Here is a 12324-nt window from a genome sequence, read left to right on the forward strand (position 1 = left end):
CCCCTGCCCCCCCTATCGAAACCTCCGCGACCCCTGAACCCTCCTCTGCCGCCCCTATCGTTAAATCCTCCCCTGCCACGATTAAACCCGCCCCTTCCGGTGTTGTGATGTGGTGAACCATCAACTTCATCTTCATCTTGCTCCTCGCCCTCCTGATCGAGAGATATGTTACTTTTAACACCAAGACAACTCAATGTTATGACTTAAAGTAAATGCCCGAAATTATAAGCCACTGCGCTATAGTTGCTTGTATCCGAAAACAAACATGGAGTTGCCTTGGCTTTGAAAATTTTTGGGCATTTACCTTAGCTTCAAATGAATTATCCTTAAGTCTAGGATCAACTTCTACTTTTTCAGTGGCAACACGTCTGAATGGGGTGGTTTTATTTGCATTTGAATCTCCTTCATTGTCCTTCTCACTGGGTGTAGAAACTACTTTTGTGCCCTAAAACATTTTATGATGCCAATTGAAAAAATATCAACTTGTATTTGCGATAAATTTGTTAAAGCTGATATATAAATTTGTGAATAGAAATGAGACTTTTTACCAAAAAAGGTGATTCAAGTGACTAATATTATCCATATTTTCCTTTCTCCCCACCATATTTTAAAAGAAATCCTTTTTTTCATATGACAAATTAATTAGATACAAAATAATTTATAAATATATAATAATTCTTTGTACTGAATTTATACATTTTTGGATAAGCTGTAAGTTCTTGAAAGCTAATTATTTTATTACATACCACATCAACACTTTTCTCTAATAACTTACCTTTACAAAATTGTTGTATGGTTTTTTAGCTGGAGTGGGATCTCCTCCTGATGCTTTCCTTTTTTTACCAGTTTGGAAGCCATTTTCTGTAGCCTAAAAGTTTACAATTAATAAGACAACATTATGGAGCAGGCAATAATATTTTTTAATGAATGGAGGGTTAGCAAAATATTTTTTCTAATCATTTTTTTAATGTAATTCAATATCATGTCGTCATTTTTTTAGAAATGTTGCAATGGTTTTTTTTTATTTCTTGGGGTAAAATAAAAAAAAATATAGAATAGAAATACTTTTCTCAGAACAAAGATCTTTGAAGACACTCATTTTTTTTATAAGAGAAGGGGGGCAAACAAGTTACCAGCCTAAAATATTTGATCCAATGTCCATGGACATCCCCGCAATGCCAGGAATTTTAATACAAAGTGTTAGTAAAAAATTATACCTGATCATTTTCAGTTTTGGCCTTCTTTGCTACTTTAGCAGGTGGACCATCACTGTCACTGTCATCTGATGACTCAGCTGCTTCTTTTGTTGATTTGACTTGAGGTTCATCATCACTACTGTCTTCACTTGAAGAATCTTTTTTAGCTGGTTTTGATTTTGGTGTTGATACAGGAGTCTTTTTAGGGGCATCATCATCACTGCTATCATCTTCAGATGACTCCTGCGCTGGTGCCTTGGCTGGTGTGGCAAGTTTCACTGGTGTTTTAGGCAATGTCTTGGGAGCTTCATCCTCACTATCACTGTCATCTGAAGATTCCTTTTTCGTTTGTGGTTTTTGTGCAGCCTTTGGTGCTGGTTTTTTGGCTGTTTTTTCATCCTCACTACTGTCACTGTCCTCAGAGGATGATTTTTGTTTCTTGGCTGGAGTAGGCTTCGATAATGGTTTAGCAACTGCTGGTTTGGCCTGTTTTTGAGCTGGTTTTTTATTACCATCACTACTGTCACTATCTTCAGATGAAGATGCCTGTTTCTTAGGTGCTGCTTTAACAGCAGGTGTGGTTTGTACTTTAGAGACCACTTTGGGTTTCTTTTTACTGTCATCATCACTACTATCATCATCACTGTCCTCAGAGGATGCTGCTTGTTTTTTTGGTGTATCTACTTTAGCAGGTGTTTTAGCTGGAGTTGGTTTTGCAACAGCTGGTTTAGCCTGTTTTTGAGCTGGTTTCTTTTCATCATCACTACTGTCACTATCTTCTGATGAAGATGCTTTCTTCTTAGGTGTAGCTTTGACAGCTGGTGTAACTTGAGCCTTAGGGGTAACTTTAGGCTTCTTTTTACTGTCATCATCACTGCTATCATCACTGTCATCTGAGGATGCTTGCTTTTTCGGGGTTTCTACCTTACCTGGTTTCTTAGCAGGAGTTGCTTGTGTTTTGACAGGTTTTTGTGGGGCTTTAGGTTTTTCATCGTCACTGTCATCAGTATCATCTGAAGACTCTTGTTGCTTTGCAGGTGCAGCTTTGACAGGTTGTTTTGGTGCTGGCTTTTTACTCTTTTCATCATCACTACTGTCATCACTGTCTGAAGACTCTTTTTTGGTCACTTGAGTCTTTCCAGGAGTAGGTTTTGCTGGTGTTGCTTTTGGTTTCACAGTTGCATTTTGTTGTGGTTTAGTTTTCTTATCATCATCACTACTGTCATCAGAAGATGACTGTTTTTTAACAGCTTTGGGGGTATTTGTTGGTTGTGGTTTTACTGGCTGTTTCTTAGGTTTTGTTGTAGCATCATCATCACTACTGTCACTATCATCTGATGATTGTGGTTTCTTAGCTTGTGGTTTAGGCACTACAGTTTTAGCCTAGAAGATGTTACATTGTTTAAGCAAAATATATAAAAAAAATTAAAATTACCTAAATGCGATAACATAATCAGAGGTAGTGACGAATATAAAATAATATCACCAAATTTCAATATACCAATTTTTAACATCATATTAAGTAAAACAAGTACCATTAAATTTACTAAATTTTGAGTGACTTACATTTGGTTTGGATGGTTTTTCATCTTCAGAACTGTCAGAATCAGAGGATTCTTTTTTCTTATTAGCGACTGGTGCCTTGCCATTTACTTGAGCAGCTTTTTTGGGCTTTTCATTTTGATCGCTAGAATCATCAGAACTAAATATTTACACGTGTTTATCATACCATATTTGGCTGTTAAGAATACAACTATAGAAAATGATTTTCACGGTGTCAAGTATTTTTTTTATTAACAAAATCTACCACAGGTTTAATATACGTTCACATACAAGAGTCTAAAAGTGAGTAAAATATAAAAAAATGCTACTGAAATTTGGAGCTTTAACATTTGACACAAAAATCTTTGAAATGGACATGGCTTTAATTACCTTTCGCGCGACAAATCTTTAAGTGCAGAAACCTTTTTCAGCTTTATATATTCTTTTATAATTTCACATAGGTTTGGTAATTTGTCTGAACTTGGTTTCTGAAAAAAAAAGCAAATTATTTTTTTTAAATAAAAGAAATGGTAGCTAGACAGCAAGGTAACCACATTATTAATTTTGTTTTGTATGCGAAAAAAGTATGTCTAAAGTATTTCGTGAACCACGTGTGGATACATTAGGCTAACACGTGGGTTTAGTCTCCAGCAGACTTACCAATTTAGATTTTTCGATGAATTTCTGCGCCAAAGATTTATCAACTGTTTGGATAAACTGACTAACAAGTGTAATGGCATCAGCCTTAATATTAACAGGGTAATCCATTTTAATAAAAAATTAAGCAACAGCGGTTAAAGAAACGCCGCCGCAAGACCACAGACCACAAGATCAAAGAGATAGAAAATGGCAAGATCGCAGAACCGTAGACATTTAGCATAGAGTATAAAATGTATAAAATAGTAGATAGGTACACAGCGCTCCGAATATTTTGTCGATGACTATTCTATAACGATTGTTACAAATATTAGTGCTATAATAGACCTACCGATTAGAGCTTCTTGTACGTTACTAAATATGTAATACACGGTTGTAATTTTAAATACTGTGAGTGTTTGAGTTTTGTTGTCTAACCCAAAGCTTTAGATATTTTGTTCCGATGTAAGCTTTGCAAAATATTTTTCATTAGATTTGTAGAAATATTTAAAAAAAGCTCATCCGCGTTAATGTAATAATTACTACCAAAGTTACGATTTTTTTCGTATGGCAAATATTAGAAAGAGACCTTCCGAATGCTTCCTCTCTTATTTCATTAAACAGATTGGAAAAGTTCTGTACCAAGTCTTAACACCTCGCAATAAGGTTCACTTTACTAGTTTGCTTTGGTGTTTGATGAAAATTGAGACAGGAAAATGAATTGACAATTGGTTTTTATATTTTTACATAATCTATGTTTCAAGCAGTTCAGCTATTGATGTTTTTGTCTTGTTGTTGAACGGATGAAGGATATTATAGTAACCAACTATAAAAAGACATCGTATATATTGTGTTTATCTTGCTAAGTGTGTTAATATTTTTTAAATGGTGTTCAAAATTATTTGTATAGTTATGTAGAATAGGTTTCTGTGAAATGAAAAAGTGACATCTTACCCGATGACTGCTTTGTCGATATGCAATGTGATCACGATCATTATTATTAATATAATGTCGTAAACGAGGTGTAATATGTTAGGCGAGCGGCATTGAGGTAGAAATAAAAGTAGACATAATGCCAGTCCAGCTAATAAACGTGAAGAATTCATCTGATATAGAAAGCTGGGAATGGGGTGGTGGTGGATGTGTACGGGAGGCGGTGAGAGCCGGATCAGGGAGCAGCCGGACGTCTTGCAGTAACTCGAGCGGGGACATCTGTCGCATCTGTCACTGCGAGAGTGAGGCTCATAATCCTTTGCTGGCACCATGCTACTGTTCTGGTGAGCTCAGTTTTATCTACACCCTGAAATACATTAATTATTTGACCAAGCAATGGTTGTAATTTATACTAACATGTAAATTGCATGATAATGTCTTTTGCATAATTAATTTTGACATGTTACAAATGGACACAGCTGTTATGTTTTATGTTTAGAAATAATTATTTCTACTATTGTTTAAAAGTGGAAAATGAATTTCTATTTTAGTTAAAGGATAACCCTTAATAATACTTTACACAAGTGAATCACGCTATATTTTTATAAAAATGTTCTTAAAATTAGGAAATGATTACATTTACATTGTTTTGAAGTTTTTTTGGGTCTTAATTTTTATGGCAGAAAATATAAAAAACAGTAAAAAATGCAGTAGTTTGGTTTGGAATAAAAATAAATAAAAACATAGAGTAGGTGAGGGTTAAACCATGATAAATAATATGAAAAAAAAGCAAAAATGTCTCTGCTATGTTGTGAGTAATGTAAATTGGACCATTTTCTATTATAAAAACCGTGAGTGATTACCTGTTACAATGAGAAAGTATGAAACAATTTTATTTGTGTATATCATTTCCTATTGCGTCAATAAATTTAGTGAAAATATGGCATGATAATGGATTATGTTTAATATAATATGTCATTAATAAAATGAATTTAAAAATAGATGATAATAGCATAAAATATTAAAACTTATTTATGAAGGTAATAGATTAGTACCTAAATTAGTAACCAATGAAATATAAGAAAAATATACAGTTTTCTTTATGAAGCAATACTGTGATTGAAAACAAGCATACATATTGTACATATGAGGTAAATGGTTAATTTATGTCAGCCATTTAGTACAAAAACCTAAAAAATACATGGATTAGCTACAAAAAAACATTGCAATTATCGCAAATTTATAAAGACTGTAAAGGAAAGAAAATATTTCACTTGACAACAGATTAACCCAATGAATGAAAAGAGTTACATTTTATGGAACTCTTTTTATCTCTTTTGGGGTTTGTTAAGTGATGTAACCCTTTTAATTAATTTAAATTACCGTTGATTTAAACAATTCTTACTTTTCTGTATTAAATTATATGAGAGAATACAATACATAAGACAATTGTGATGTTTAATTATGTTTGAGTTTTAAATAAAATCAATTAGGTGAAGGTTAGTAGCAAATTGCAAGAATGTATTGACATAAGTAATTTTACATTTATTGCTTACACAACTTGACCTTGTGATGTATATATGTAGTGTGTTGTGTATATACATATGTGATGTGAGCATGTCACATGCAAACATGTGATGGAATTGATGAATAAAGGATATACATTACTGTCCACTGTATATTGTGAAATTTGTTATAGAACCTTTTTTGTTAGATATACTCTTTTAAAAAAAATATTCAAGTTTGGTGCCCAAAATGATAACATTTCATGGATTTTAATTTAAGGTTTAGAAAACTAACTTTAAAGAATATTAAATTATTAATTAAGTACTGAAGGTTCATTCAAAGTTGCCACATCAACATTATGGTTTTGAAGGATTATGTCTTGTAAATAATATGGTTTATTTCAAAATGGGTGATTTTTTATAAATTATTTTAATTTCTTTACAGGCAGTCTAAAATATGTACATCAAAGTTGCCTGCAACAATGGCTCACAGCCTCGGAAACTCGATCATGTGAATTGTGCAAATTTAACTTCATTATGCATACAAAAATAAAACCATTCAATGAGGTAAGTTTTATGATGTTGCATCACACACCATTGAATTAAGCCAATTTTTAAGTATAAACAAATCCTATTGCAATGGTAAATTGCTTTGTGTTTATCAAATTGTTTTGCATAACTTAGCATAGAAAGTATGTTGTTACAAAATGAGATATAATTTTATTGGATACATAGTAATATGTTTGGAGTTTTATATACAAAATATATGTACCCATGATGGGGGTTATTAGAATTAGGATAAATGCCATTCCTTCAATATGATACATCCATTCTATGAAGATCTTACTTCAATAATAGTGGGAATAATAGATAAACTAGTCCCTATGCATTAGATTTTTCATTATATAAAATGTAAAAAAACTCATTGATACTTTGTTTTTATACATGATTCATCTTCGTCTACAAAATGTTTTTATCGCAAAAAAATTGTTCATTTGCTTTTTTTTTATAAGTTTTTTGGTTGCTTCCTTGCGTTGCTTTTTCGCGTATTAGCCAATTGTATGAAACTGGGAACTGACGTCATAAATATAAAAACATTGTTACTATGCTTAGTGTCATGATAATAGTTTACCGACGTAATCGACAATCATGAGATCCAAGTTCTAAAGTAAAAAAATGGAAGATTTGTTCAAAGCGTGGTACTACGTGATACTCAGTCAAGAGTTGGGTTTGATTCTACAAATGCTGCACACTGATAACAGCTTTATTTATATGCAACATAGAGATGGTTGTAGCGTAGCATTGTGTGTGGTAGTGGCGTCTGCTGGAGATGTCCGGGTTGGAGCGGCGCCGGCTGTGCTGCGCCGTGCTGTTCCACTGCGTCGCCGCGCTCTGCGTCATGTGGTCACTCTTCGTGCTCATCGAACGCGCCGTCGAAGAAGTCAATAGGGGGCTAATTGGTAAACATCGTATTAGAATATAAATGAGCAAGAAGGTTCTCGTGTTAACATGTTAACACCCATCATAGACATCCTTAAGATTTAAATATATTTTTACAGCTCATTATGATAGATTAGCCATCACCAGCGATTCCGTCCGACCGAAATTAAAAATACTTTATTAGTATCCCATGTGTTCAATACTATGTTTACAAATATAACAAATTTCAGAGAGATCTATACAGCCATTCTCGAGATATCTTCAAACAAACATCCATCCATCTAAACTTTCGCATTTATATTAATATATACGAAAATAATTCTGACTTTATTTGTTATTTGGTTTTAAAGCCAATAGTCAAATAGATAGTTGTAATGTCGTGTTTGTGTTGCAGCGTGGCCGTTCTGGACGAAGCTGGTGGTGGTGGCGGTGGGGTTTACTGGTGGCGCAGTGTTCATGTACATCCAGTGCCGACAGTATCTGCACCTGTGCAACCGGTGGCGCGCCCACAATAGGTAACTATTACTTTAGCTCCCGGACCCTCGCCAGTAAGCCAAAGAGGATACTGGAGTACTTCAATCTAATCTACTCTTGTACAAAATACCCGCTAGTCTTGATGCTGCAAACTGTAGCGATACAATCATACATGATATAGACATACGAGACAGTTTGTTTGTTGGTATCGATAATTGAAAAATTATTCCCCAGTACGTTTGCTTACGATAAATGTTAATTATTGGTAATTTTTTCACCAGCTCGCTCGGTTGTTTTAAGAGTTATTAAGTGTGTTAGTATAGAATGATGAAAAATACTTAGAGACTCTTTGCGACTTTTTGTTGATCTATATTTCAGCAGTAATTTACTTTATTGGCGTTTCACTGGAGTAAACTTCGTGGGGTGATAAGTTTTAGAAAATTGACGTCTGCACTAGTTCTACTATCGTGCCTCGAACTATACTTTCTTATCTGTAACATGCATGGCGAAATGTTTTGTTATAATGTATACGGTTGCGACACCATTTGGCCGCCTTCAGCTACTTTTTATTACCATAACCGATAAATCAATATTGTGTGAGTAATAATCATACACTTTTTCAACCGAGTAGAACTCTAGAATTCTACTTTGCATTAGTTTGTTTTATAAATCATCATCAGCTCTCTATACGTCCCCACTGAGGCACTCAGGGCCTAACCATAGTTTGGGGTGAAAAGGCCATAGTCAACCACGCTGTCCCAATGCGGCTTGGTTGACTACACATATATTTCAATTTATTCACATATATGTGCACTTTGCATCACAATGTCTTCCTTCACCGTAAGAACATGGGATAAGTGTAAATGTGTAAATCGAAAAACACATTGGTACATGGCGGGATTCGAACCCAGCACCCGCAGATTACAAATAAAGTGCTTAACCCCTGAGCCGCGGAAGCTCTTATTGAATTTTAAATGCCTTCTTTTAAAACTGGCAGAAAGGAATGTCTCTCGTAATAAAAACAATTAAGCGAAAAATTTCCACGTCTTTTATTATTACGACAAAAAAAATCAAACACGCGTGTTTAGACAAATGTGCACGGCATTTGAGAGATTGACGTGTGATGTCAAGGTCTTTTGAAACTGCAATTGTATCCGTTTATATAGCTGACATTTTTTTTTAAACAAAAAAACACGAGATAAACTTTACCAAGATTTTACATATGTAAATTACATATAACGTAAATTCGTATAAAAACTATTTCAATTATCGTAGAATTTTCTGGAAAATTAATAGGAAATAATTGATCGCATTAGGTGTAATAAAACATCGATCAATTTCTTGAGCAGCAGTCATTTCTATAAATACATACATCGCTGTACAAAAGAGACGTCACTGATGAATAAACAACATTTTTCCTGAATGTTTTCTTGTCGCATCGCATAGGATGTATTGTTTGTTGACTGCTGACAATGTTTCAAAGTCAATACACAAACACCTCATAACAGATTGACAAATGCTATGCAATGTTACAAAACATACCTCTTCTTACTTCATTTTTAATGATTACTTTCAAGGTTTATTGTTTCTAGTATTTCTTAATATTTTTACTTGATCTATAACATTGTAATTATGTCCTAAGGTGATCTGCGCGTGGTCTACATGTATTGAATAAAGATATACCAGTGCTGATAAATTTAATTTATATTTAAAATATGTAGGTGAGAACACTTTTAGTTAAAGTTAATTTAAGTGATATAGATGTTAATTCGTAAGCAAAATATGTGAAAGGTTAAAGGGTTTCAATTAAAAAAAATGTATGAGATTTGGTATTTAATAGTATTTTATTTAGACGTCTGCCTTTAAATTTACAGAATACTATTAATCCAAAACGCGCCAGAGAAGCTGCCTATCAGCGGGTCGCCGCCGCCGCGCAGCAAGCGACGCGAGCGCAGCGCGCGTGGACAGGTGGTGGCCAACATCGAGCCCGCGCCCGCGCCCGCCGCGTACCACGAGGAGGACGAGAGCGGCGGCTTCGAGACATACCGCGGCAACCCGCGCCGCCTGCCCGCGCTCGCCAGACACGACCGACACGACCGCCCCGACAGGGAGGCGCGCCGCTACTCCGACGCCGACCGCGACCACGCCGCCCCCGCCGCGCCCGCCGCCCCCGCACCTCTGCCCGCCTCCGCCTCGCCCGCACTCGAGGTACGGCATTATACACACGCTAATTGTATCCCAATACATAGGAACCGTAGGCTTCAAGTTGTTTCTTCTGATTTGTAGGGAGGAGTATACCACATCAGCGTGGACCCGCTCGAAGCCGACATCCGGCAGCTGCTCGCGCTGGAGGCCCGCAGGGAGGCGCGAGCGGCGCGTTCGCTGCCCAACCTGCGCGCCAGCCGCGAGAGCCTGCTCCCACCGCACGCCCCGCCCCCCGTGCCGCCGCACGCTGCTCACGTCCCGCCCCTCGTAACGCACGCGCCGCCCCACACGCCGCTCGCCCCGCCCCACGCACCGGTCGCCCCGCCCCACGCACCGCCCGACCCCGCCTCCTGAGAGTGCCGCTCCGCGCGCCGCTCCCCGCCGCCGCTACTGCTCTACACCGACGACACCGTGTACTAGTTGTAGTCGTCTCGACTGAACTCAAACCCGACGATGTCAGGTCGTAGTTCCAGGTCGACTGAGCGATCACTGATGATATCCTGCCGCGTCAGGAACTCGGGAATGTGCGATTGTGATGGACCTATTTAACGTTATATGAAGATGTATCGATACGCTTTGGAAAAAATCGCCAATATCTTAAATCTAATTAGTAAATTTAATGTGCATAAAAATGAAGCTCCGTAGTAGAGAAGTTTGCTAGGGAAGTAGTTACTGAATTAAGTATATCAGTCATTTTTCCAAAATTATTACTAAAGCCCGATATTGAAGTTAGAAATTCGCTCAGATATTTCTATCATTTGTTTGGTTACCAACATCGTATGCCCATTTTGTGTGACCGTGTTTGATTTGTGACGTCGTGCGTTATCGACAAGCCTCCCGAAACTTGATGTAAGTATTTTGTATCTTCACATTTATCCTAAACTTATTTTGTTATAACATTTGTATTACATTAATTTTATTTAAACGCCATTTATAGCTTGTATTTTACATTTTTATTTTCAACATATTATTGCCCACCATATAATTACTGTCATTGATGCCCAATGTGAGATAGAAGAAAATTGTGTCAATATTTTCATGAATTTTCAATAAAAAATGTCTCATATTATGTGTGTCTTCCTTGGTAACTTAGAAAAATTTATAACAATATTCACAATCAAGTAAATTTCCTATTTAGTTTTATGCTCTAATTACCAATAGTTATTAATTTAGCAAAATTGTTTTTTTTTTATTAGAAAAAAATTGTCCTATCGATCATTTTCTTTATATTTATTTGTATATAGTATTTATATATAATATAATATATGTAAAGTGTATACATGGAAATCATCCGTCTCATTTTTTTTTTGCTTTTTTTTATTTAAGGCTCCTAAAATATTGTTTTAATTTAAAAATGTTGTGTAAAAACGTGTGATTTTATATTCTTACCTAAATATATATTGTTTTTACGAGCGGTTATCTTGAATTTAACTTAACTAAACTTCATTAAATATAAATTAGTCGAAATGATAATAGCATCAAATTAATGTAATCCGAAACTTACTAAGGCAATTTTTTTTGGCAAAAGCAATACAAATTTTAGATTTAAGAATGGTCAGAAATTACAATGAATCAAAAAAAACTCCATTCGAAATCCGTCCTATATGAAGTACGTAATAATTATCAGTATTCTTGATAGCAGCTCGTTACATTTTTAATGTTTTTTTTAATTAAGATGTCTTAAAACATTTCTTCCATCCCATTGAGGCTCTCTAGGATTTACTAGTTTTAGGGTCTCGTAGTATTATTAATAAACATCAATATGAGTAAAATATATGTGTAAATTGAAATTTAGTGTGTTAAACAAGATTTTTTTGTTTATAAATAACTGGTAGAAACCAATATATATGTTTTTTACTAACAATCTTGTAACGAGTCTTGGTAATTTTTAGGTGGATAGTTAAATGTTGGTTTTAAATAATAATAGAAGGGCATTTTGTTATGTTCATTTTTGGGAAATAGTAAAATATAGCCAATTTCCTAGTTTCGATTTTTACTTTGAGATATGTGAAGAAAGTCATACTTTGTATTAGTAATTATTTTTATCATTAATTTACCTTTTAATTTTAAATAAATTTCAAATTTATCATTTTTTTACTATTATACAACATTAATCTTCCCTCTAAATACATACATTAATTAAATAAAATGTATGAATTAATAAATTAAAATTAGGTGTCATACCACTAGATTTATTTACCATGGGTTTCTGAGATCAGAATCCCCGTTTAAAACATATTGTTATCTATGTTTTGTCAAAGATGAGGGACACGGATATATGTTTTATACTGATATTTTGGTGTCAGAAATCAACGGTTACATGAGGCTAACTTTTCTTTAGATTAATTGTCCAGATGTAAGTAATAAAAATATATACTTTAAATATTTAAATA

At 34.9% G+C, this 12324-nt stretch overlaps 2 protein-coding genes across 2 annotated transcripts in view; one reads left to right on the top strand and one right to left on the bottom strand.

The window, feature by feature from the left end:
- Positions 1–3594, bottom strand: part of LOC106125370 (nucleolar and coiled-body phosphoprotein 1) — a 4832-nt gene extending 1238 nt beyond the window's left edge. The window contains exons 1-6 of the mRNA XM_013322543.1: positions 3399–3594; positions 3129–3226; positions 2763–2883; positions 1218–2579; positions 776–868; positions 305–445 (exon numbers count right to left, since the gene is read on the bottom strand). Of these exons, the coding sequence (XP_013177997.1) occupies positions 305–445; positions 776–868; positions 1218–2579; positions 2763–2883; positions 3129–3226; positions 3399–3506 (1923 nt within the window). The 5' untranslated portion in view covers positions 3507–3594. The remainder of the gene's footprint in view (positions 1–304; positions 446–775; positions 869–1217; positions 2580–2762; positions 2884–3128; positions 3227–3398) is intronic.
- A 550-nt stretch (positions 3595–4144) lies between these two features.
- On the top strand, positions 4145–10285 carry LOC106125041 (E3 ubiquitin-protein ligase MARCH4). The gene is made up of 6 exons (XM_013322127.1): positions 4145–4651; positions 6258–6379; positions 7128–7272; positions 7647–7767; positions 9601–9934; positions 10013–10285. Exons 1-6 carry the CDS (start codon positions 4447–4449, stop codon positions 10283–10285), a joined length of 1200 nt encoding a protein of 399 aa, XP_013177581.1. The 5' UTR covers positions 4145–4446.
- The last annotated feature ends 2039 nt before the right edge of the window (positions 10286–12324 follow it).

This window comes from Papilio xuthus, unplaced genomic scaffold (assembly GCF_000836235.2).
Source record: "Papilio xuthus unplaced genomic scaffold, Pxut_1.1 DF825928.1, whole genome shotgun sequence".
Taxonomy (NCBI): Eukaryota; Metazoa; Arthropoda; class Insecta; order Lepidoptera; family Papilionidae; genus Papilio; species Papilio xuthus.

Coding starts and splice junctions, on each gene's coding strand:
- LOC106125041 (XM_013322127.1), top strand. CDS start 4,447: ATGCCAGTCCAGCTAATAAACGTGAAGAATTCATCTGATATAGAAAGC. Junction 4,652..6,257: donor GGCACCATGCTACTGTTCTG/GTGAGCTCAGTT, acceptor ATTTCTTTACAG/GCAGTCTAAAATATGTACAT. Junction 7,273..7,646: donor AGTCAATAGGGGGCTAATTG/GTAAACATCGTA, acceptor TTTGTGTTGCAG/CGTGGCCGTTCTGGACGAAG.